Below are 26,311 nucleotides of genomic sequence, written 5' to 3' on the forward strand. Positions count from 1 at the left end.
CTCAGACCATATTGATTGCACCCATAAAGAGACTGAGGGCAGAATGGAAAGGAGAACCACAGCTTTTGGTCTGTAGGTAAACTGTGTTTCGCATGGTGGAACTCACCATGCCAGATCCCCAACAAACACAGCAGTTTCCAGGTATGTAGCCTCTTACATTTCCAAATATTCTGTTCCCCAGCTGTGGGCAATGAGCAGATGGGGAATGAAAGAGATAAAATGTCAGCTCTTTGCTACCTGAGAGATGGGTACATGGGGAAAATCCTTCTGGGTCATTTTAGCTGACTTTGGGAGAAGACAAAGTGACCTCTAATGCATGGCAGGATCTAGAACACACAGGCAGGGTGTTAGAAGGATTGCTTTTGTTTTGAAGAGGTACTGAAATTCTAGTGTGGATGTGTTGCTGTGTTAATAGAGGCCTCCAACACAAAGATGCAAAGATGCTAAAGCCATGCATCTCACTGCATTGTAGTTCTCCAAGCAGGGAAACTTTTCAAATCACATTACATCAGCAGTGTCAGAGCATCAGTGTGACTCACCGCATGTTCATTTGCCACAGGGGTATTCCCACGTCCTAGCAAATGCTACTCATTTGAGTGCTCATTGTGTTGCTGTGACAGAAAAACACCAGTTTAGAAACAAAAACCTGAGAAGGTCAACAGAGTTACAGTCAAAAAAAAAGGACAATTCGTCTCATGCACAGCAGGGGTCAGATAATTCATAGTACCCTGTCATAAACTGTAATTTATCCTCAGCATTGTAACTGGGATACTAAAGGTTCTCAATAGAGTGGCATGCTCTGATAGTGTAATCTGACTTGCAGGAATGGTCAGGATCCAGACTTGGTCTCCTTAAAAGAAAACATAATGGAAATAGCTCTTGACAGAAGTCAGAAGGAGAGACAGCGTTATCAATCCTACTGGAATTCTCCAATAAATAAAATGACACTATGGGGGGGGAAAAAGAGAAAGATGAACTTTGCTTGGAAATGGAGAAAATCCCCTGAGAATTTCTGTCAGAGCATATAACAGTTTGCTTAATGGTGTAATTGTGCAGTGAAATAGTTTCCAAGGGGAATGTTGAACTTTAGGGATGTTTTCCAGCCTTCATCATGTACCAACTGATAATATGCTTCTAAATGGACTATTGTATACTCAGAGGTTTAATATCTCTCTCAACATAGCTTCAGCTAAATATCTGTAAAAAGTGCCCATCTATATGTTGTTTGGTTTGTGTAGTAACTGCCATTTGTTTATTAATATAGCACTCACAAGTGTGTATTCATCACTTTACAAACGTGCCTTTGGACAAGAGAAAAGCCCTGGCATCCTACAGCTCATTTTTGGTTCCTTCTCCTGTGGGTACTGAAGTTCCACCCAGCCAGAAGGCAAGGAGGAAAGCAGTAGGGGCAAAAGTTGCTTTAAGCAATCTTTAGTGCTGCCTTAGCTCTAGATACAACCCACCTGAGTGGAGTTTGGAAGTGTCCTGTGAAGATTTATGTTGGAAGTAGATGGTGCCTGTGATTACTATCCATGGGAAACACAGGAAAAAGTGGAAACCTGTGGTTGCTATTTTCAGGAGTGTTACAGAACAGCCTACACCAGGACACCCATTTGGCTTTGTGAGCACACTACTCTCACCAGCATTAAAACCACTTGTAATCTCAGCTTGACCTTTAGATTTTGGGTTATGCTCATACACAGATAAAACCGTCTAATTATCCTGGCCTGTCTGCTGATGAATTATTCTTGCTACTAACAGTCCCATCTGTTTGTATTATTCTATAAATATGAAATCTACTGTACTACGTATTCTTTCCCCAATCTGACAGAAAGTTCTGTAACATATAGTTAGGCCTCTCACATTTCTCACGCCTCTTATCTTCCAAAAGTATATATGGGAGGCTGCTTCCTCTCAGAGGTGTAATCAGCAGCATTACCCCTTCTTACAGACTTCATTAAAGGAAAAGATCTCATTGTATGACTTCCTGCATTTCCTTATCAGTGCCTGAAGCATGGCTCAGCCTGATATAAGAGCTTGTTTGTGAGGAGAAATTAAGCATGCATCCCTCGCTTTCTCTGTTGTGCCCCACAATGCTGGTTTTTTTCCAAGCAAACACATTTCTTTGGATTATCTAACAGAAGACTAGTGCGACCTCCAGGCTTGTGGTCCATGTTAACAAGGTTAAGATACTATACGCGCACTCCATGTGTTTGCATACGTTTGCACAGTTTTTTTCCTAAATCATGTGTTTTACAGTTGTGTCTAACAGCAGGCCCAGCACAAATGCAGATTTGATTATTTATTTGACCTTGTGTGCTCCAAAGTAGTGGTTGAACAAATGCTGACATGCAATTCTCAACACAATTGTTCCTAAGGTGTGTGGCAATGCCCCAGCACTATCCACACAAGCTCCCCAAGCACTACACACTGGATGCATGTTCCGTGTAGGGGCCAGTGGTGTCTACGTGACCTGCCTCAAGCCCCCTGAGCAGCTGTGCTGGAGGCAGGAGTGACATCCTCTGTCACTGTACCTCCACCGTAAGCTATTTCACTCCAGCTGTTTCCAGCACCTTACACATTTGATATCACATTACACATGTAAAAATTGTCTTCACCTACATTCGAGTGACTGTGTTTCGTACATCTTGATAGTCTGTTCATTTTCACTGAAAACAACAGCTTGATATTTGGCAGGAACAGGCAGGAACTAATCAAAAGTGCTCTGCTGTCATTTTCTACTTTAAAAGGCACAAAAATCTGATATCCCAAGAAAAGCAAAAAGCACAAATAGGAAAGAATAAAAAATACAAGAACACAATGTAATTACTAATCTCAGTTTGACCCTGGGTCACTCACTGCTATACCATTTTCAGTCCCTGTTAGCACAACACTTGTCTGACATTAGAGGTTTCCAAAAGACGAGTAAAACGTTCACTGGAGTAAAAATGCTCATGGGATTCATTTTCCCTTTTGGCTCATTTCAAACCTTTTCTAATTTCAGGCTACTGCAGACAGGAATCAATAATGCCTATGCAGATTATTCTAAGGTAGCTATGCAGTAGTAGCAATCCAAGAGAAAAAAAATATTTATGTTACGTTGTGCTTCTTGTTGGACAAATATGTAAGAGGTCAATGTCTTTAAACACACCTGCAGATCATCTACACAGAGTATTTTTGGGTTCTTCTCACAGTCTCAGCTTCCTGGAGCTATGCTGGGAACCGCAAGACTGGTGTCAGTGGTATCCAAGCTACCAGATCAGTTTCTATGTATGTAACAGGTAGTCTCCCTGTTGCCTGCTTTCAAGTTTTTCCACTGGGTGTCTTCTCACTCTAAGCACTGTTTTAAAATCAAGGAAAAATAAAAATTAAGACAATATGAAAGACCTTAAAGCCTCCGGAGCTCTCTATTTCCTCTCTAATTGCTTGTCAATGTTGCTTCTGTAGTGTTTGGGGTGAAAAACCTGTAAAAAACCCTAGCAAAATGCATCAAGTTAGACATAAATGCTTTTTGTGTCAACTTGTTCATACAGCAACATTTCTACTGACTTCACTGGGGCATGAACAGGACAAAAACCAGGAGTATTTATCCCAGCATAACATGACTTTGAGACTGTACACTCCACATGAGAGATAGCAGGAAAGAGCACGGGAACAGGACAATGTGTTGAAGGTCTTCACCATATCCTTTCCTCTTAAATAGTACCAAGATCCTATCTTATGCCTACAAATTTTTACTTCATCTTTTGCCCAAACCTTTACTTGACATAATATTGGCACGGACTGGTACTGTCACATTTTATAGTACACTGTTCTGAAGCCAGGTGTAAAAGTAGAGGCAATATTTAACATGGTCTGGAAGTTGCATCTCTTTGATAAATGGGTGTTGGTCAAAGAAAATCTGCTAGCAAACTGTTTGTTTTCATTGCAAGAGTCGATCTGTGAAACCCACAACGTTTAACTCTGGGCTACTGAAATCCAGGATAATTTGTGAAACTGGGATAGCCTTATGGTGGTCATAAAAATAGTAAATGTTGTCCCCATGTCAAGTTTATTTTTTAATCTGAATTTGGACAATATTTCTTTTTTTTTATTTTCTTTAAATGGACTTTTTGTTTATCTGTTCCCTTTTTAAACCACAAAGACTTGTTTCCATGTCAACTAGCAGTGAGTGTGTCTTGTATCTTTCAGTCATATATCCAGAAAAACAAAGGCAAAAATTGTGACTGTGACTGACATATGTGTTGCTGCACTAGTTGTGCAATTAGAGTCTCAAGTCGCACTCGTGCTCATTCAGCTGCTTAAGCATAAGGACTTACAGTAACTACAAATAAAAAATGTAGAAGTACAACATTCTAAACTGTATCATTTTAATTCTGATTAAAAATTTAACTCTGATTACTAATTTAATCACTCAACTCTCATAGCTACTGCAGCAAGCTGTAGCAACCAGAACTGAGAAAAATAAAAGTAATCATAAAAATTAGGACTTTTAATGTGCTCATTATGAAATCAGTGCTGAAACTCTTAAACACTTCCAGCTGTAGCAATGCTAGGCCATGCACTTGTGACAGACCAGGCGGTTCTCTTTATTTGTGTATGTCAGTTTTGCTTCTGTGCACAAATATCCTGGCACTTGCTCCTACTATAGGTCAGCTTTGCCAGTTAGTCATTTTACTCATGCATCTAGGAATCCCTTTTGTTTTTTTGAAGGACATGCTTCCCTAGAGAATCTGATTGATAATACATTCTGATTTATCTGCCTCTGACATATTTGAGTTAGTAGGCTCTTGGCCTTTAAGTGACAGGGAGAAGAAGAGCTCCTGACAGCCCAAAGTAGGCTGCCAGTTTTTTGCAGAAGCCAAAGAAAAGCCAAAAGAAAGTCCTTCACACTTGATTGCATTAATAACATTACAGAAGAGCAGTATAGGTGCTGATAAACTAAAAACTCATGATGAAAAAGAAGTGGCAGAGACAGCTGCTGAGTAATGTCTTAAAGCCCCAGCATGATTGATGTAGTAGTGTGACCTATAGAGTTGTGCCAGTTTCAAACACAAGCAGCTGCTAAGGTTGTTGATTGAATCTACAAATGTGTACCAGGGACAGCATCCAACTTTTCTGCTGTGTTGAGGTTTGGTCAAGTCTAAAATTTTCTGTAATTTTGCCAGAGCACATTTCTGTCCACTGCTTGCCAGATCTAAGGACAGTATTTTGGAACACTAGGACTTGAACTCAGAACTAGCACCTTCATCACATTCCAAATGATTTTCAAGAAAACCTTTGAGGCTTAAGCAACACATTGGGAATTGTTTGTTTGCTGGCATGCCTGCAATCTCTTCTTGTTTGTCTTGAGTACAGTTGTGGGAAACATTTTCTTTCTCCTTTTATAACAGAAAAGAGAGATGAATAAGGACATAATTACAAAAGAGGCAAGAATGGGAGATAATGTGAAAATACATTAAAAAGTTCTAGAGAATGGGGAGAAAAAAAGGAAATATAGAATTAGAGTAAAAAAGGAATGAATAAGATGAATAATTATCCAGTTTTCATTTACATAGCTATAAATCAGGAGAAAGTGAAGAAATTAAAATTTTGTGCTCCTGTTCGTTTGGAACTGTTGGGTTTGTCCAGATTTTTTTTTCATTTCCTCTTTTGTCTTCCACTTTAATTTTAGTGTGAAATCTAGACTTCAACCAGGGGAAGAGAAGGAGGGGAGGGGAGGGGAGGGGAGGGGAGGGGAGGGGAGGTGAGGCAAGGCAAGGGGAGGAGAGGCAACTTTTTAAAATTATTTTTCCTGCCACCTATATTCCTTGCCTTCATGCCAAGCATGTACCTAAAGCACAGCTTTATGAGAAAATGAGTTGGGGTGAGTGGAATAGAGACTCATCTGGGAAACAGAAAAGGAATCTTCTATAATACCACTGTCTAGTCTGGAGTTTCTCAATTTCTGGGGCAGGAGAAGGTACGGGGGGGGGGGGGGCACTGACACTGGGCTACAGCTGCAGAGCAACAAACCGTTGTGTGTCCAGGTTGTCAGGTCTGCTAGCACCCCAGGCCAGGTCTCAAAGTGAGAAGCGACAAGACTCTGTCCTTATCAAATAAAGGGGAGCTAATGGTGTCAATATGTGGCCAGATCATCCCGTAAAGAGAGAGAGAGACAGCCAAAGGGCTGGATGCAAGCTCTGCTCTTAGTAGCTATCAGATGCTTCTCAGATGACACCTGGTGGACAAAAGCTAAAGAAATGAAAGCAGCCTGCCTTCGTAGTAAAGAACTGTACGATCCTTGCTCACATCTGCACTACTGCACTTAACTGCTGGTGTACCTATCAGGTGACCTCCCAACTCTGCTTATCCACCCCTCCCCCCAGTCTATTATTACAGGTCCCCAGAATAAGCACATATCATCTATGTACCAGCAATAGCTTTTGTTTAGCACTTGCTTCCATATTTTCTTAATTTTATTATGAGTGATGTCTTGAGTTTGTTCAATTCTGATCTGCAAATTAAAGGCTAGGAAACAAAAACACAAGTTAAGCCCATGTTAGCAGCAACTAGGTGTTTCTGCTAGGTGTGGGATAACTAGACAATGTTACAAACACCTTCACAAGTTGATAATTGTACTCAGAGAGTTAAAGGTTTTGATTTTTTCTGATCATTAATTTACTTGTTCTCTTTAAAACCGCTTTGATTTTGATTCTCTAACAGTGTCTGTCTTTTCTGCTTGATACAACTGTCCTAATGCATTCCTGCCGAGGTCTCAGAGGCACCAATTAAAAAAAAAAAACCACTCCAAAAAGTGGATACTTATTTCTCCTGGTAAGAAAGGTGGTTTCCTCAAGGACCTCACGGATGGGAATATGATGTTCTGGTGCAGTCCTTTTTATCTACTTGGCTTGAAGAATTTCAGAAAATATCAGATACTGCTGAACCAACACTGCAACAGAAGGCCCCCTGCATAAATAAAGTGACTGTGATCAATTGTTTGACTAGCACTGCATCTTCCAGGTTAATGGGAGTTTTTCCCTGTTATTTGGTCTTTTTTTTCTGTTCTATGTATACCCTGTTACTTTAAATCTTAACAGCTTTATCTTTTATTTTGTGTATTTCCATGTTTCACATTTTTGCAAAATCCTGAAATATTTTATGAAGCAAAACACACAGAAAAGTCAGGGATTCATGGCCTTCAAACACCAAACTAACCTGAGAAAGAATGTGGGAGAGGTCAGGAGATAATTATGTAATTATCTAGCTTGTTTCTTCTGGATTTAGATTACCTGTTTACAAAAAGGGCACAGAGGTCATCCAGGAGTTGTGGCATTGTATTTGGTCTGGCTAGGATGGAGTTAACATTCTCTGTTGCAGTCCACATAGAGCTGTGCTTTGTGTTTGTAGCCATGACAGTGTTGAGACCACTCCAGTGTTTGGCTATTGCTGAACAGTGCTCAGGAAGCATCAGGGCTCTCTCCCCAACATCTCCCCTAAAGGCCAGTAGGCTTGGAGTGGGCAGGAAGTTGGGACACAGCTCAGATAGCTGACTCAAAAGGACCAAAGGGATATTCCATACCATATGATGTTGTAAAAACAAAAGTTAAGGTGTGGTGTATTTTTTTATTAAGGTGTTTGCCTTCTAAAGCAACTGCAATATGTACTGGGGCCACACTCCTCCACAAGTGGCTGGACACCACCTACTAAGAGCAAGGAGGGAATAAACCTTTTTACTTCTCTTTGCTTCTGAGAGTGGCGTTTGCCTTTACCTCAACCAATGAGGTTTTCATCTTATTTCTGCCCCTGTCCTGCTGAGCAGAGTGAGTGACAGAGCAGCTTTGTGGATATCTGGTGCCCAGTCAAGGTCAACCCACTGCAGGCATATTGGGGATGAGATGAGTCCTGCTCCACCAAGGGAATGAAGTAATGTCCTGACACAGTTGGAAGCCAAGGTTCATCTTTATACCAGCATCACAACCTGATGTCCCACTCCCTGGTGCTCAAAGCCAGAAGTAACCAAGTCTAACTCTGCTCTGATACCTGAAATATCCCTGCAAATGGTTTCCAGCACAACTGCGTAAAGTTCTCAGGATTCTGAGTAACTCACAAATAAAGTGTGTGGCAAATAATAATAGGGATTGTCTATCTGGAAACTGGTGAACAACTGAACAGTATCTGAATTACACTATGAGTGGAGACACCTTACTTAAATGCTTGCTGAAAACAGGTGCTTCCAGTGGGGCAGTCCCTGGCCAGTGGCCAATTTGTTGATCACAGCAACAAAACCTGGAAGGGCTGACAATCACCAAAAGAAAGCAAATATTAACACTACTAACTTGTTCCTCTTACATCCAATAGTGAAGGTCAAGGCAAAGAAGACTTTGAAGCATTGCCATGGAGAGAATACTTTTACAAGCCATTCCAGGTAACAATCTGTGAGAACAATCCTCTTTAATTTATGCTGACAACTATTTTCAGGTTTTGAAATGTTCTCCTTTACTTTTTAATTCCCGTTCACCAAATACAAAGAGAACAAATATTACTACAGTCAAAAAATACGAAGAGGAAAATGTATCAGGAAAGTGCTGTTAAAAACATAAATTAGGCAAAAAAATGTCTTCAGCTCAGGCGGCCCGGCCAGCGTCTATGAGTGCTGTTGTGTTCTGCAGGTGGGAAAACACCAGTTCCTAAAATCTCTTTAGCTAGGAGAGCCTCTGTATGATTAATTATTTCTACTCCACATAAATGTTAAATGGCAACTCATTTTAAAGTTTCATTCGTAAAAACATGAGTGAAAAACGTGATCTTGAGAGTCCCAAAAAAATTTACTGGATAACGTGGAACTCTTTACATTCTAACAGGACAATGAGGGCATATTGCGGTCTTCCTGAAGAAAGCAATCAATACAAAGCCTTAAATCTCGACACAGACGAAACCAGGGCCAGTAACACCAGCCCTACGGTAGCTGAGAAAGGGAAAAAAAGAGTTAAATCGTGCGAGGAAAAGGCGCGGCCGCCCCTCCCCTCAGCGCAGCCGGCAGCAACATGGCCGCGCTGGCCACGGCCCTGGCGGCGGCCGCCGGGCAGCAACAGGTAAAGGCCTCCCGGTGTCCCGGCGGGGGCGGAGGGATGAGCCTCCAACAGGAACACGTAGGAAGCAGCGCGGTTTTGTGGGGTTGGCTGCGGAATGGCAGCCTCTGCTAAAGCAAGCCGGTGGTGTTTCATTTCTCTGTTGAAGGAGTGCTTTTTTGTGTGCGGTCACCAGCTCGCCGTCACTCCAGTTTCGTACCTGCGCGGCTGGAAATTAGTTGACTCGCGCCAGCAGAAAACAGAAGTGATGCTGTCACTCCGCACTGTGGTGTTGTCTGCTTAAAACTAACGAACGAGCATTTAAAAAAATACTGGTTGTGAATAATACTTTATTTTGTTATCTACAGAATGAGGGCTGTTCCAGCGCTGCAGGTGCTGGTCTACAATTTCAGAACTGGAAGATGAAAGCTGAGCCAGCTAAGAAAGTTGAATTCATAAGAAGTGCAGAAAAGCTAAAAGCTCAGTAAGTTAAACACTTCATAAGTATGTTTTCATTCTGTTCTGGAGGTAGCATTAACTCGATGTTTAAATAAGAATATATAGTAATGAAATCTTCAGGCTAATGTTTCCTTTTCAGGAGTTCAGAAAAATTACTGTGGTTGTTACAGGAGTTCAGGATAGGCTTATGAGCTCCAAAACGCCCTGTTGTTCCAACTGCTATTTGGACTTCAGCCAGTAATCTTGTTTAGTAAGAACTGCTTTAGGTGCACAAAAAAGGAAGTGTGTGTGTGGCACAATTGAGTTCTCAGTTTTCCTACTCAGCTGTGCTTACACTTCTAAGGAACTAAAGCCCTTAAGACATACTAACAAAAGGGGAATTGCAGCAGCATTACAACAGCTCCTTCAGAGAAAACTGAAAGACTTCATCTAAAATATTTAGGCCACTGCTTTGGAAAATGAGAGTTCAAGACAGCTCAGGCACAGAAGTGATTTAAATCTGTTTCCCTACATCTTGACTAAGTGCTGGTAACAACTACACTGGTGGCTGAAAGAAAAGGGAATTTTCTTCTTGAATGGATGAGCTTTATGAGGAATAGTGATGGCGGAATAGTGGTGTAGCCACTAGTCTGAAGGAGACCTTTGTAGTTGTGAATCCAGAATGAACAGTGGCACTTAAGTCTCACAGCAGTAGTTTACACTGTCCGACTGAATTGACTTCACCTTGATTACCCGGGATATGGCTAGGTAATGTAGACGTTCCTAAGCAGCTTGAAATGAGTCATGCCATCTAACTGTGGCTCATTGTCCCTCTGTAGTGTTGTTTGTGCTGGGGCTCCATCTAGTTGTGCCACTGTATTAATACAGCCTGTCTGCCTGCACTTTTCCAAGAAAATTCTCATAAGGCTTCCAGATCGTGAGGATACACATAGAATTTCAGGCTGTTTCAGTGTGTGAACCACTGCCTATCAGCGAGGTGATTTCCTTGTTAATTTCTTTCTCTCGTTCAAGTTCTTGAGTTACTTTGGTGTGTAGTCTTGTAACTGCAGAAAGATTTTCTTTGAAAATTGTTGTAGGAACAAACTAGGGATTTGTAAAACATCTCAGACAGTCCTGTTGACATAGCCTCAGCTGCACACTAACCTTGGAAAATTTTGGGGCTTTGCTGAGTGTTCGTGCCCTCTCACTGTGGCACCCTTTTTTTCTAGGCTTGCAAGTATAGAAAAAGATAAAAGTGGACTTCTTTATAATAGGAAGAGTGATTTCAGGGTAGAATACAGAATACTAGAGGATCTGGAACGCAGCATGACTGTCAGCAGAAAAACGGAAAGTAAGTGGGGTTTTATTTCGGTTTATTGTTTGCCTTTTTTTCCTTTAATCTGCTGTTGTTTGTGTAAATGGTTTAATAATCAGCAGTGCAGAGAGATTAGTTTAGGTGGAAGCTACGTACTGATAAGTGTGATAATTTCACCATGTGTACTGCTTATAAACACTTCCACAACTCACTTGCAAAATTCAGAAATATAAACATTTTGGGCCTTCTATATTTTCTTTTAATCTTGAATGTAAGAGATACCACTCACAAAAACTTTGGTGGAAAGGTACCGTTCCAGAAACTCGGAATCAATTTTGTGCGTGTATTGCAAACTCTAATGTAGTCTTGCTAAGGAACAATAAATACATTCTTACCATAACATTCACACACTGATTGCTGTCTTTAAATACAAACAGTTCTGCGTTTGCATTTTTTTGAATTTTTGGGTCATGACTATTCCTAGTTTAAATAGTGCTGTGAGATGGTACACAGTCTGTCCTATAGTATCTGTTCCACTTACAGACTAATAATATAATTCTAGAAAAAAAGTTACTCCCTGATCACAGTTCCTGGATTCTTTAACAAGTAATCAAATAAATCATGCTATGTCATCTGATATAGATCAAAATAAGTGAAGAAAGGAAAGGAATGTAGAGACAACTAAAAGTACACTTACCTTATGAATTTGCATATGTTTTAATATGCATCTTTAAGGAATCTTAAAACATCCTTTACATCTTGCAGTCCTTAAGAAATTTAAGTATTTTCAAGGAATGACTAAGCTAATAAGTTCAGAAAATTTTCCAGGAGTAAGAAGGGAGCATGGAAGTATGAATGGAGATAATGTTACGAGATAACAAAGAAGACAGTGATGAGAGGTGTAAGACGCTACATGTGAGATGTGAAGGAATGTTGGAGTATGATCTTGTAGAGTATGTACAAGAACACTCAAAATTTCCATTTGCTTCAGCATGATTTGTGTGCTTTTGCACTTTCTGTAGTCTCTGCAGGAACCAGTAGGGTCATGTCTTAGCTACTTTTTGTTACATTTAGGTCTTGGAATCTCTTATCCCTTTCTTAAACCAAATCTTTTAGGATGGAAGATACAGCTCTTTAGTACCTAAGATGTATCCAGAACTTCATCCTCCTCAGTATCTTATTTATGGACTGAGGAGGAGCCAAGTGGTAAAAAAGCAAATAAATGCACGCATGCTTGGAGTACACAAAAACATTGATTCTACCCTATTTAACACAGCAAACAAATAAATCTCATTGAAGCAGTGCATTCACATACACTTTCCAAGTTTGCTTTCTCTTCACAGGCGAGTGTTTTGAGGCCTAGGTCAAAGTTGCCCTCAAAACTCTAGAGAAGTTATCATCTACATAGGCAGTATTCTCCAAACTCCCCCTTGGAAATGGGAGCTACTAATTTTAAAATCTGTTGATGCTGTGTGGGGAGGTGCAAGGACCATGTGGTCAGCTACATGCAGTTACAGATATTACAGCAGTTTCTTATGATCGAACACAATTTGTGTCCCTGCTTAGATTAAATCCCCAGTATATTTTGGATACTTCACTGGTCTTGTTCTTGTGTGGAATATAATGCACAGAGACACTTAGAACTATCACCACCTTATTTTTTTTAACAGAAGCTAAAATCCTGCAGCAGCTATCAAAAATACAAAACAATGTGAAGAGACTTCAGCAACAATTAAAGGATGTGAAGCCTACACCAGAATGTAAGTCATGGTGACAGACTTAAAAACATTTTTGTCTACAGACAGGTTTCTTGCATAGTTGGACTTGTCGTTGTCCTTCTATAGAAAATGCTGCAACTTATTCAGGTAAGATGGTTTGAAACTTTTGGGAAACAGGCACTAAAAGAACCATTTGCTTGTGATACCCTACTACCTTGTGTGGAGCTTAAGTTGAGGCCCTCCTACTAGCTGAGGGCTTTCTGATGCTAGATAAAATGCATCTCATTTCATTTATTCAATGTTTAGCTACAAAAAAAATTATTATGTTCTTAAGATGTCAGTGAAGATACCAAGAACTAGCAAGGCATGAAAGCTGAAATAAGAGTTTTAGATTATATAAGTTTACCAAAACCCAGGTTAGTTATACTGTGTGTTCAGTGTGTATCCACAGAGATTTATGCTGGTTTAAAACAGATTCTAAAACTTTTTTCTACCATTACAAAAGCAATCTTCTCTGGAAAACTGTCTTACATTCTTTCTCAAAGTCAGGACTACAGCATGCTGAGAGCACAGGACAGTCTTACTTTGATGGTTTTTTGTCAGCTTTGTAAAAGTAGTGACTGCAAGCTAAATAGGATCGCTACAGCCTGGTGTAAGCCAAAGATTTGAGTGTGTTTAAGTCAGTAACTGCATAAGCTGTTTATAAACTGTTATAAAAAAACAAAAGCAGAACTCTTTAGGGATAAGGCTGTCTTATTCAGACAATCAGTTGAGGGTTAGTCAAAATGAGACTTCTTTAATGGAAATAAACATTTATACTGAGATTTGCATCTAGTTAGCTAAGTCACTGCATAAACACACTTTTTGAATAAATAAGAGTCTGTCTTTTAAGGCTCTTTGAGATGGAAATGCATGCTTTTTTGTGCACTGAAATACGTGTCCTGAAAGTCTCTGCATTTATGGATAGTGCTGGTAAATACTGTAGACTTCTTAAGTTATATGCTTTTTTTCTTTTCCTCTTTTAGTTGTTGACAAGCTCAAGGAAATGATGGAAGAAATTGAAAATGCAATCAATGCTTTTAAAGAGGAACAGAGGCAAATGTATGTTTATACATGCTTCAGCTACAAGAAAAAGTGCTTTCATAATACACAGTGAAAACTTTGCATTAGTCCAGCAAACTGTTCTTTAGATTTACTCTTTTACTAGTGATTCCTGTGGTGCGTAAATCAAAGCACGAGCTATAACGTTAGAATCCTGATAAGCTCTGTTTCAGACGGACTATTCCAGCATTCCAATGTAACAACCATTTGCCTAAGAAAAGGCTTTTTAGAGAAAGGCTGCAGAAGACATTAGATTGTGGGGGTTTTGTTGATTACTGTTGTTCTGTTTTCTGAGTGGGTTTGTGGGGATTTTGCTTCCTCTCTACTGGTGTCAGGAGGGGATTGAGTTAGTTGTATGAGTGCCATAAATGTCTGCTTTCAGTAAAAGGGTAACTTAATTCTCATTGTGTAGTGCTTTATTATCAGATCATTACAACTGTGCTGTTACCACTTCAGTTCTTAATCTTTGAAGAATAGCTTTTGTGTGGCATTGAACAATTCCAAAATTCATTTTTGGTGAATGGACAATGAATACTGGATTTTTTTTCTTACATTGCAGTGTTTGTCACTTTCAGATATGAACAGCTTTTGAAAGAGGAAAAAGCTACCATTAATGAGCTCAATCTCTTTGAGAGAAAAGTGGAACTGTGGGCATTAGGCAGCTTAACAACAGAAAAAGTTTTGAAATTACCATCAGCCAGGGTTACAGTTGATAAAACACTGGAAAATCATCTACCCAAAGAAGTAGTAGAGTTTGAAAGATTCCTTCAGCAAACAGGAGGGCGGCAAGGAGGCTGGGATGATTATGATCATCAAAATTTTCTGAAAGTACGGACGAAATACAGAGGAAGGCTGTCTTACATGGATAAAGCCCTTCAGTATCTTGGTGGAAGAACAAAAGAAGATATTGAACAGCATGACAAATGGTATCAAGAATTTCTAATTTTACATGAAAGAAAGAAAGAGGTAAAATAACCCCTCTAGGGCTTTTGGAGATTTAAGAAAAAGTACTTATTTTTAAAATACATACATTTCTTATTTTTGTATCTGCCTCTCTAGTGGTAGTGCTAGATGGATTTCTGTTGGTATATAACTGAGGTCCTCAACTTGCCAAAAGTACTTGTCTTTAATAAATAATTACCAAAAAGCATAGACCTAATAACACACTGAAGTACGCTGTGTATTGCCAAAGTATGTTATAAATGCTTCTGGTGGTAGTGGTCTAGCAAGTTAGATGCCAATCCCGGTGCAGCAAGTGATCCTATCTGAAATTACAGTTCCTATTACATTTGTCCCTAAGAATGTTGGTCCCTCTCTACAGACAATCTACCTATGCCAGACCGGACTGACATACAGAATTATGATTCTCTCAAAAACTGTCCATCTGAGTAATAAAGGATGCACTGACATAAAAAGTATTATGAAATAATAGGTTGAATTGTTAATTTGAGAAAAATAGGAACTGAAATATGTTTGTATTGAAAAAGCATATTACACCAACATTCATAACTACCCAAAGTTATTATAATTGCTGTAACTGAAACAGGTTTAGCAGACATCTATTAAACCTGCCCATGTGATCCATAAAATAGAAAAAAAATGTGAGAAAACATATGTAGGTGCTTCTTTGCCTTAAGTTTTGCCTTAAGTAAACTTCTAATTCCTATCTGCAGTATGTTTCCGTCAGACTGAATCAATATGAATCTGTAAATTTTCATTAAAACCTTGGATTTTTTTCCTGACGGTCTCTTGCAGTCAATTAAGAAGTGGAAAGAAAAGCAGCAGGAAGAAAAAGAAAGAAACTTGAAGGAGAAAGAGAGATCAGAAAAAATGCTCAAGCAAAAATGGCGACAGCATGAAGAAGCGCAGAAGCAAAAAGCAGAAGAAGAAAGAAAAAGAAAACAAGCAGCAGTTGAAGCATGGAAGAAACAGAAAGCAACAGCATTTGCAATGGAACAAGCATCACAACTGAAACAAGAAGAGAGAGAGAAAAGGCAGGAAAAAGAGCGCCAATGCCACGTGAAGTTACTGTTGGAAAGGAATACCTTGCAGAAGAAAGTAAAGGAGGAACTTGAAAAGCTTGAAATTGAGAAGAGAGAGGAAGCTGAAAAGGAGGAAGGGAAGAAGATTGCTGCAGAAAAAATTTCTAGGTTTCAAGAGCGTGTGCGTAATTACATCTTCATTTATGCATACGTTATATACATGTTAAACATTTTTAAAATCCAAGTTTGATACACATAATTGATTCACTATGAAAACAGCATCTATTGCAGACAAAAAATAGTATGAAACTTGATTTTAGACACAAGTGTTCCTTTTCCTCAATATCTAAATTCTACAAGATTACTCAAGCCCGTGTTTCTTTCTACATATAGAAGTGGTTTTATTTACTTCAGTGTAAAATTGAGAAAAACTACTTGGGCTGTGTTGTCCTCTGTGCTATAGAAAACGTCAGAGGACCTGAGTGTTGGATGCAGATGAGATAAAAAGAGATATTTTAATATCCTCGCAGCTTTCAGTAGCTGTTAGGTAAAATTAGATCCCATATCAGCATAAGTGCCACTACTGGAGAACTGATATTACTGTCAGCATTCAAACTAGAGTTTTATAAAAAGAGTTTAAACTACTCCACTTTTTTTTCAAAGTCACGTAACTATAACTTGTTTGTGCAGGACAAACTATAGTAAGTAGCTACCTAGTGAAACTTCCTGTACTATGGCAATAATTTCAAAACAAAAAATAATTAACCATGAAAGGCTACATATATATCTTTATATCATTTGTTTTACTTCCAAAGAAAAGTTTACTTTTCCGTTAATTATATTTCAGGATCTACATAAACTGGAGCTAAGGGTTTTGCAGAAACAAGCTAAAGAAATAGAGGAACAAGAAAAAGAAAAAAAGTTGGCAAAGTTGAGAGAGAAGGTAACTTTTTGTTTGTTAGAATCTGAGGTGCATGCAGCATGGTGGTTTAAACAAATTTTTTTTTTCATTGATCTAAAAAGCAATGGTTTTTAATTATCTAAATGGTTGATAAAGTAATTTTTGTTATCAGGAGACAAAAATGCAGCAGGCATAGTTGTTCTTGTGTTTAAAAACAAAACATAAGATGAGCATTTATTTATCTCATGGCAGTATTTACCTGGGTAAAGCCTGAAGGTCACAGAATGCTGCAATATGGGTGCTAGCTTTTATTTTTTGAAATGGTTTTCTATCATTGGTTAAATAAGTAGACTGGCTTCTGGAAGCATTTTGAGTACACTGGGTTTTGAAAGAGTTTAACCTTTTAAATTACTAAAATTTAGTGACAGCAAGCAGTTGATTTCATGTTTCACCCATCCCCTGTGATAGTAGGGAGGGAAGTGTCTTGTTCTGTCTAGCCAGGTCTGTTATGTTTACTCTGCACCTGTTTCTGTGATGAAGACCCGAGGAGTGTAATGTAACTCCTGTGATCAAGGAAAAAGATCAATTTTTTGGGGGTTGTTTGTTTCATTCTGAGGTCGAGATTCAGGTAACCAGAGACCGATCCGAGTTGCATAAAGCTACTACCAAGGGCTGGGAAGAACGTAGGAAGGAGATGGCACCAGCAGCTTCAGAACCACTGTTACGTGTTACTCACAGGTGAGGAGGGAGCCCTGGCCGTGTAGCCTGACAGAGGTGCAGTTAATGTACGAGCTCTTTATGCCTTTTTGCTTTGTTGTCAGGGCTGTCCCAGCCTGGAGAGGAGGGCTATAGCTGCGCCCCAGCCTGTCCCCGCCGTAAGAGGAAGCAGCAGCCAGCACTTTTCGGAAGCCAGCACAGTTGGCTTGACACATGACGTGTATTCCCTTTGTATTTTCAGAGTGTCGGGTTGGGAATGCCGCCTGTGGGACCGGCCGGGCGTGATGTCCCTTGGCATTAAAAGCACGTTTCCCCAGAGCTGCCTGGGACAATCCCTTCGGGGTGGGGTGGGGTGGGTCGTCGCACTGGCTCCCGCCCTTTTCTTTCCCCTTCCGCTTTGCCCCTTCCCCTGTTCTCCTCTTTCGTCTTCCCCTTTCCCTGTTCCCTTCCCTTTCCCCGCCCCGGGGCGGGTCCCGCGGGTGACGCGGTCCGGGCGCGCCGGGCGCGGGCAGCGGCGGCGGGATGGAGATGGCGGCGGCGCCGTGCGCGGGGGAGCCGGAGCGGCTGGAGTTCCTGCGGGATCGGCACGTGCGCTTCTTCCAGCGCTGCCTCCAGATCCTGCCCGAGCGCTACTCGTCCCTGGAGACCAGCAGGTAGCAGCGGGACGGGCTCTCGTGCTTCGGGCGGGCGGCGCGCCGTCGTGTCCCGCCCGGCGCCCCCCGCCCGTCCCGGGATGCCACCCTCACCCCCTCCCCGCCGGGCGGGCGCCTCCAGGGGAAGGCCCTGCCGGAGGCTGCCTGGCCTCCCGCGGCCGTGGGCAGGGAGCAGCCCCGCCGTGGCCGGAAGGAAAAGCGTCCTTGTAAATCCGGCCGCTGGCAGAAGGCTCCCAAAAAACTGGGTTGATGTAGGGGCGTAGTCTCTGCTCGCGTAAACTGCCCGATATCCGCGCGGGAAGACTTGTTGATCCTTTTAATCTGTTTTCAGTCCATTGCTTAATCCGCCCTGGAAGCCATTTTAAAATAAGTTACTTAAGCTTTTTGTTGCTCTGGGTCAACACGCATAAGATTCTTGTTCATGTAAGAGAAATATTTTAAGTCTTCATTTGTTAGTATAAGAGATAAAATACCAGTGAAGTATGTTATGAATTAGAGGGACATTTGTCCCTGTAATGACTTGAGAATGTACTTCATGTTCTTGAAGTCTTTACGTAAGGTAATTGGTTACATTTGAGGCACAAGAAGGTCAATAACTTGATTGTCAACCTTTACCTGATAAAAACATGGAGATATGCAGATGGTTTGATATCTTATTCAACCAATAAAATCATCAGATTCTTTTCACAGTATCATCTTCTGCAAGTCATTCTGTGAAGAATGCTCAATGGCTTTGATCAGGTTGTCCTGCTGAATCAAGCTTTATTTCAGTTGAGAGCACAAACACTTGGCAGAACCATGTAAGGACTAGCACAAGTAGTGCCAGACTGTGTGTGGAGAGGGGCTAGCACAGGGCTACAAAGATGATTAAGGAACTGGAACATTTGTTATGTGTGGAAAGGTTGAAGGAGCTGGGCCTTCAAGAAGAGACGACAGAGAGGATCTTATCAATACATTCAAATATCTTAAGGATGAGCAGCAAGAGGATTGGGCCAGACTCTTCAGTGGTGCCCAGTGGCAGGACAGAGGGCCACAAACACAGTCTGAAACACAGGAAGGTCCATCTGAATATGAGCAGAAACTGCTTCACTGTGGGGGTGACCAGTCACTGGGACAGGCTACCCAGAGAGGTTGTTGGGTTTCTTTCCCTGAAGGTATTCAAAACTTGCCTGCACATGATCCTGTGCAACTTGCTCTGGGAGAACCTGCTTTAGCAGAGAGAGGGTTGTACTAGATGATCTCCAGAGGTCCCTTCCAACCCCAGCCATTCTGTAATTCTGTGAAATTTTTATTTCAGAGCTGCAAATAATTTATTCATTAAGAATTATTTGGTATTTCAGTGTACTTTCTCAGTTACTTTACATGGCAGCAAGAGGAAGTCTAGGCCTCCTATACTTTTAACAGGTTTTAGACCTTAGAGGTACAATAACATGGAGATGTGTTAGAATGATCACAAATAGCTAACCTTAGCCCACTGACATATGAAAATGCTAAAGAAATGGGATGTCTTTGGTCTAGAAGAGGAAGAATCTGATCACAGTCTTCTGTTACTGAGAAACAAACTACAGAGAAAGATGGAGGTGTGCTCTTTAGAAGGGACTATGGTGACGGGGCAGGGGACCATGGGAGTAAGGTGCTTCAGAAAGAATTGTGTGGATGTAGGATAATATTCTTCACCATTGGAGCAGTTAACCATGAACTGCTTGCCCAGTGAAGTGATGGAGTCTCCATTGAGGACTTGGCTTGTCAGGGTCCTGGGAATCTCATCTAAAACCCTGTGTTCTGCAGAAGGTGGGATCAGTGAGAGACCCTGATTGCATTGCCAAGCTTGTTGCAGTTTGCCACTGATCTGAAACAGAAGTTCCAGTTTACGAAAAGTCTTCTGCAATCTTACTGAATAATAGTAACAATGATTGTTTGAGAACTCTTGAGAAATTAATTAGATGTCTGAGCTTTAATTTGATGTGTGGTCATAGTAGCCTCAGTACCTTGAATAACCAGTGCCTAGTGTGTTGCACATAATAGCTGTGCAGTACTGGAAAAACACTTGTTTTCTGAAAATTGGAACCATCAATTTGAAACTATTTCATGATGCTTTAATTTTTGGTTAATGAGCACAGTGTAAGCTTTCAATTGGAATAAAAATCATGGCCATGTAAACTCATGCGTTTTTTGTAGTTGTGAAGTTTTTACTCAGCTACAGATTTTTTGGTTCTCTTACAGTGATTTTTAGATCAGTGTTCTTTCTGCAAGTGTGCATGCGTGACTGTTGACAAAAGGGGGGATTAAACCATAAATGCATCATCCCCAGTGTGACATCGAGGGTACTAAGTTTGCCTTTTTACCAAGGCCAAGGTCACTGAATTCAGCAAACCTTAAGCAAACCTCTGGAGCTGATACTGCTGCAGAAGGAAATGCTTTTAGCCTTTTTATTCTTGCTTCCCCTGTTCCTGCTTTTGCATGGTTCCATTGTGAATTAGAGGGGAAACTCAATTAAATTAAAGATGTGTTAAATAAATAAATAAAATCATTTGTCAGTGAGATGTTTTTTGTTCACTGCAGTGCAGCATTTGTTGTCGCCAGACACGGGTGGTAGAGACTGAAATTTTCCACACTCTGCTGGTCCATTCTGACTTAGGCTGTAGATTGTCAAATAATAAGGGAGAATAAAGAAAATTCATTTAATGTTCTTTACTCAACTTTTTGACTCAAAGCCTTCGTAATTATTTTTGTCTGTAGTTATTGCATGCAACAGTAGTTGCAGCAAGAGTGCTTTTTAAGTGTTCTGATTGATAGTGTTTCATACATAGATTGCCAGTACCGTCAGGTTTTGCAGGAAAGTCAACTCCTAGTCTCTGAAGTCCTTCAGATTGTGATACTTCATGGTGCTCCTTGTAGCACACCTAATCAGTTTCTCAGATCAGTCATTTCAAATGCTTTTTGAACTCTGCTGAGAAACTGTAGTCTTTGTTCATGGCTGAAGATAAAGAGGTCTGAATATGTCATCAGAGATGTCCTGTTGACCGTCCTCTATGGAAATGACTGTAGATAAAGTTCTTACTCTTCATGGCATGTGTCGCCTAAGATGCTGCTAAGAGTTGTTTTTGTAGGAACATATGTCTGTTAAGTTTCTGTGAAGTAGGATAGCCTATGGAGTAAGGATGCAGTATCTAGGTGGCTGTATTGGGACCTATGTCCAGTGGTGCCAGATCTTCTTACCCATCACAAGAAAATTCCAACACACACAGGCTGTTCCTTAGTAATGCTGGAGACAATCAACTCCGAATAAGTAAAGTGAAGCCCAGCTATAAGTAAAACCAGTTTTTAAATTCATGTATTTGACATGTATTTTTAACTATAGATGAGATTTACTGTCTGTATTGTATGCACAGCTTTGTGGTTTGGGACCTACTTTGCAGCAGTTTCTAGTGCTGATGTTGGCATGTTGTTTGTGCCTTATTGGAAGTAGCTCAGCTGAGTAAAATAGTGTGAAAATGTGTTTTACGTAGTTCTAGTAGAAGACTGTCAGTGTTCATGAAAGTCAGAACATATAGGCAGTGTTTCAAATAAATAATTTCCTGTATCTGAACAGTAAATTCCTTGGAGTTTTTTTATAAAAGTAGTGATTTTGTTTGAATTAGTGGTTTATTATCCAGGGTCAGATTTTGGGTTAAACAGATCTGATCAATGCGATAGTTGATAAAAGCCTTGAATCGTTAATTTTCCACTTTCAAAAACAATTTTTTGTATCAGAAGAGTTAAAAGATACTCTTGCTCTACACAGAAGTACCTTTTTCTGCAACATACTTTTTTTAGCTTTCTCTACTCAAAAAATGTATTTGTAATAATAATAATTGTAAAGAAACATATTTTACCAGCCCACTGGTAGAAGTGTCATCCTTGGAGGTTATGCCACTGTACTGAGATTAGTGTCTCCTCTGTTGTCATTTGGCTGCTATGTTTTAATTAGAATAATTCTTATGGAGTTGTGTTTTGGGCTGACTCACATCACCATTTTTTCCTTGGTCTTACTGTTTGGAGTTCTGATGCAGAACCACATGCAGAAATTAGGTGGCTGTAGAGGTACCTACCCACATCTGTCTCCTCGTCTTCAGAGGTGCCTACTGCTGGTGGCCAAGGTGGCTCACCACCTTGTGAGGAAAATGCAAATTACAACTTGATCTGCTAAGGAAAGCTGATATTAACTTTTGGTTTTCCTTGACATGCTGAGTTGTAGTTTCTGCATATGTACTGGTTGTTTCACAATCCCTCGTCTTATCTGGTGAAAGGAGAGCAAGAATTTCTAGGAGGATGGACAGACAACAAGTGTGGGTGGCAAAAATATACATCCAGCTAATTTTAATGTGAGTCAGAACTTTGGGCTTCCAAGGTACCATTACATGAGCGTTTTCTCTCATAGCAAACTCTCTGAGAGTAGTGTGGCTTTGGTGCTCTGTCAGAGTGAGCAGTGCAGCTGTTTGAAGGGCCATGCTGTTTGTTGGGTGGCTGCAGTGGTTTGAGGTAAAAACAAACCCTGCAAAGAAAGTGTTAGTTAGCAGATCTGGTAGGATAAGTTTATGGAAGGAGACAGATTGTGTGAAAGAAGGACTTTTGGTGTCCTAGCTACTCCACTACTCTACTGAATACTTGAATTTAGTTACTCAATTTTAGATGTTTAAAAAAGGTAGTAATCTAGGTTGTTTTATGCCCAAGGACAAGAAATAAATAGCTCTAGATGTTAATTCATCCTGTGTGCATATTTTTGCGTTGTTTGTTTACAAAGTAGGCTTTGCTGTTTGACACTTGAATTCTAAGCGTCTGAAACTGGGTTTGGGGCACAATGAGAAGCAGCTTGCTGTAGTTAAGGGTTACCTTGCATATGCACTTAATGCATATTTAGAGGATTATTCATGTAAGAATTTTTCACAGAGAACTAGAGCTCCATATATTAATAACATAGCCTAGTTTACTTTGTAGTAAGTTGTTTTGTTGGGTATTTTTTCAGGTAAACAGGCTCATAGGTTAATTTTGAGTTGGCATATCATTATTATATAAAAGAAGGGGCAGCTTAAATAAAAAACCTTGTTGAGACAGAGAAATATCTACAATACAAAGGACATTATTTTATCCAGTAGATACATTTCATGTTTTCTGAGCTAGTCTCTGAGTTGCACCACTGTCAAAGGCTGAGAATTCATAGATGAATCTTGTTTCTGCAACATTTTGTTAATTTCCCCGTGATATTTATGGTGGGAAGTGTAAGTCTTATCTTTTTCTTTTAGGTTGACAATTGCATTTTTCGCGCTCTCTGGTCTGGATATGTTGGATTCCTTAGATGTGGTGAACAAAGATGATATAATAGAATGGATTTATTCCCTGCAGGTCCTTCCCACTGAAGACAGTGAGTGAGTTTTTAGTTTTTTTATCGATATTAACATCTTTACTTTTGCTTTCTACTTGGGGAATAGTGGATGGCTCTAGTTTTTATAAAATACAAGATTGACCTTCCTGAAGTGCTGTCCTGATAATTTCAGATAGTCATGTCAAGTAAATCTTGGAAATAGGTCCCTCACAAGTAATAAAGGTAGGAAAAGCAGAAATTAATTTCAAGATAAGCCAGTATAAAATAGTATAATGAAGTTGCACCTTTGGGCATCTCAGAGGAATGTTTCACCTGATTCTAAAAGAAATGCATATGTTATGTAACTATTACAAGTCTAGTAGTGTTTGTATTGAATTCCACTCCTATACCAGGAACTCTGAGCACGGGTGTGGTTATTTGGAACAGCTTTTGGAAAACTGGAGGTGTAAGGGTAAGAAGCAAAAAGGATAAACACAGTCCCTGCTTGAGAAAATAAAATCTGTTCTTTAGATCTGTGAAGGTTGAATTTACCCAAGGTTTTTAGAGGGAATAATGCTGTTGCTATATCCCAACTATCCTCAGATTGGAAGGTGCATAACAGATCCAAGCTGGAGAGGGAGCCCACAGGAAATGTCTGTTTCCTGGTGACTTGACAGAAGTTAGGGAGGTGCTCTTCCTGTGGGCTAGGTGGTATTGGCAATTTCTTCTGTGGCACTGCAGGTGAGTGGTGACCAGCAGTAGAGTGGGTGGGAGGGAGGGGGATGTGGGTGAGGTGCTGCTGCTTTGCAACAGGCGTGTTAAAAGCTGGTGTGGGTATAACTCCAGGCTGGTGGTTCTCTAGAGAAGAGGTAATTCCAGGTGCCTGTCTGTAAAATCATGAACATGTACTTCGGATGGATGTAGAAAGAAAATTGTGTGTTTTCTTCTATTATTTAGTCTAATTATATACTACAGATTAGGTCTCTAAAATATAGGGTCTCTAAAATCAGTTTTGTGAAATAAAAACATTTTTATGAAGTAAGCGTTTGGAAGTCAGGATAGCTGATGCTTTCTTTATGCAGTAATAAAAAGATCATTTTTCTTACTCTGGAGACTTAGAAACCTTCAGATCCACCCCAGGAATTAGTTCTAATAGATTTCTTTTGTCTTTTGTTGTATTCCAGGACCGATTATAGAAAATTAGGAATTTGGATCACATAATTATTCCTACAACATTTTAATCATGAGGAGGTGCCTATACCTTACCATTAAAATTTTTTTTCCCTGTGTATATGCTTTGTTTTCAGGAGTTCCTCACTTTCTGACTTTTATCCCAGTCTTCAGAAGTGTATTCCAAAAGATCAGGGAAGTTTGCAAAATTAGAGAGATTAAAATGGGCATTTTTATTTGTTTGTCATTAATAGTATGAAGTAGTTTTTCAGGGGGTCCTACCTGGCCAATATTTGGAGTATTCCCACTGTCAAGAACCTCCTGGGGAGGGCAGTAAAAATCTCAGCACACAGATCTAGAGACTGACAGTCCATGGTGCAGTAGAGATGTGCTCCTTTTTTTTCTAGCTATCATCCCCTCATAAAACTACAGGAGGGTAGTTTTGGGGAGGGTGTTTTTGACAGTGCATTCTGTGCTTTCTAAATAATAAATCTCTGCTTTTTACCATAAGAACAAGCTTCCCTCCAATCCTGTATTTTCATATCACATTGTAATAACTCTTATTCTTCTTACACTTTTGGTAATAACACTACTCTTATCTTGGTCATTTGACCCCTAAAGCTTCAGCATTATTTTTATTTAGTTTTTACTTCATCTACTAGAAAATAGACAGTGTAAACTGTAAATTATGCCAACAGCAGAAAGTAGACTAAATATGATGACTAAATGTGAAGAAGAGAGTGTCTACCCTTCTGTAATGTCTACTTTCAATAAAATGTGTTGACTTTCTGGTTTTTAATCCTGAGTGTGTGCAATGCTTGTTAATTGGCAGCTTCACAGTAACAGAGCTCTTACTCCCTCTTTTGGCCTGTTTGAAGAGGTGTCTAAACTCCTGTATGCTACAGCAATGAAGTTTTTGGTTTCAAAATGCTTGTGCATCTCTAGTTAGAGATGGGTGCCTGCTAGATGAATCAGAATCCTTCTGGGTAAAAAAAACAAACAAGCAACCACAATACTTTGCTTTTAAAGAAACTTACTGTTGCAGCTTTTTTAACATTCATTCTGATAAATCTGTCTTTCTGTGGAATATTGGTTTTAGACATTTAAATTATAACACTTTTTTATAATGCAGTTTCTGCAATGACAGATTCCAGCAATCTAAAGTAACTGTATCATATTTGATGTAAGTCTTTACTTAGTTTGGTTCTGGGACTGAAAACCAATTTAAAGCCTACATTTTAAATTGGAATATATTTTTACAGAATCTTGGGATTTGTTTTTGATCGTGTCAGTGGTTGAATTTCTAAAATGGGCAAAAAGAGAATTTCTGTAATTCTTTTCAGAATAAATAAATTTCTCTGCTCTTCACATTTGTCCCTCCAAAGGTTCCATTATCTATAGCACTTCAGTTGAGTTTTGCTAAAAGCATTTTTTTCAGATGGCTAATTCAAATTATTTTTAGAACTACTGCTGCCTTACAGTCATTTTTCCAATGGATGGGAGGCAGAACAGTTGATGCTTTACAAACGTAGTGCCCGTTCATTTTTATCAATAACTATTGTAGTATGTATACTAGCTGGGATAGAATTTACTGGTTTTCATAGTAGCCCCTAAGCTGCTGTGTTTTGGGCCTAGGACTTAAAGAGTGTTGGTAACAGCAGTCTTTTAGCTGTTGCTGAATAGTGCCTACACAACGTCAAGGCTGGCTCTTTTCTTCTCCTCTGCACTCCTTTTCCCCCAGCAGATACAGCTGGGGGACACAGCCAGGACAGCTGACCCGGACTGACCTGAGGACTGACCTGAGGGATACTCCACACCATCTGGCATCATTTTCAGCAATAAAAGCTTGGGAAAAGAAGGAGAAAGGGGGCGATGTTTGTGGATCTGTCATTTGTCTTCCTGAGTAACCCTTACACCTGCTG

General features: G+C 40.0%; 2 protein-coding genes across 2 annotated transcripts in view; both read left to right on the plus strand.

The window, feature by feature from the left end:
* Positions 1 to 8,984: 8,984 nt before the first annotated feature.
* CCDC112 (coiled-coil domain containing 112) overlaps positions 8,985 to 26,311 on the plus strand; it is a 44,983-nt gene continuing 27,656 nt past the window's right edge. The window contains exons 1-11 of the mRNA XM_032676544.1: positions 8,985 to 9,077; positions 9,422 to 9,537; positions 10,721 to 10,842; positions 12,477 to 12,566; positions 13,550 to 13,625; positions 14,201 to 14,591; positions 15,381 to 15,788; positions 16,455 to 16,550; positions 17,125 to 17,246; positions 17,330 to 17,878; positions 23,161 to 23,279. Coding sequence (XP_032532435.1) covers positions 9,030 to 9,077; positions 9,422 to 9,537; positions 10,721 to 10,842; positions 12,477 to 12,566; positions 13,550 to 13,625; positions 14,201 to 14,591; positions 15,381 to 15,788; positions 16,455 to 16,550; positions 17,125 to 17,246; positions 17,330 to 17,360 — 1,500 coding nt within the window. The 5' untranslated portion in view covers positions 8,985 to 9,029 and the 3' untranslated portion in view covers positions 17,361 to 17,878; positions 23,161 to 23,279. The remainder of the gene's footprint in view (positions 9,078 to 9,421; positions 9,538 to 10,720; positions 10,843 to 12,476; positions 12,567 to 13,549; positions 13,626 to 14,200; positions 14,592 to 15,380; positions 15,789 to 16,454; positions 16,551 to 17,124; positions 17,247 to 17,329; positions 17,879 to 23,160; positions 23,280 to 26,311) is intronic.
* PGGT1B (protein geranylgeranyltransferase type I subunit beta) overlaps positions 17,721 to 26,311 on the plus strand; it is a 36,249-nt gene continuing 27,658 nt past the window's right edge. The window contains 2 exon segments of the mRNA XM_032676545.1: positions 17,721 to 17,878; positions 23,161 to 23,279. Coding sequence (XP_032532436.1) covers positions 17,748 to 17,878; positions 23,161 to 23,279 — 250 coding nt within the window. The 5' untranslated portion in view covers positions 17,721 to 17,747.

This window comes from Chiroxiphia lanceolata, chromosome Z (assembly GCF_009829145.1).
Source record: "Chiroxiphia lanceolata isolate bChiLan1 chromosome Z, bChiLan1.pri, whole genome shotgun sequence".
NCBI classification, from domain to species: Eukaryota; Metazoa; Chordata; class Aves; order Passeriformes; family Pipridae; genus Chiroxiphia; species Chiroxiphia lanceolata.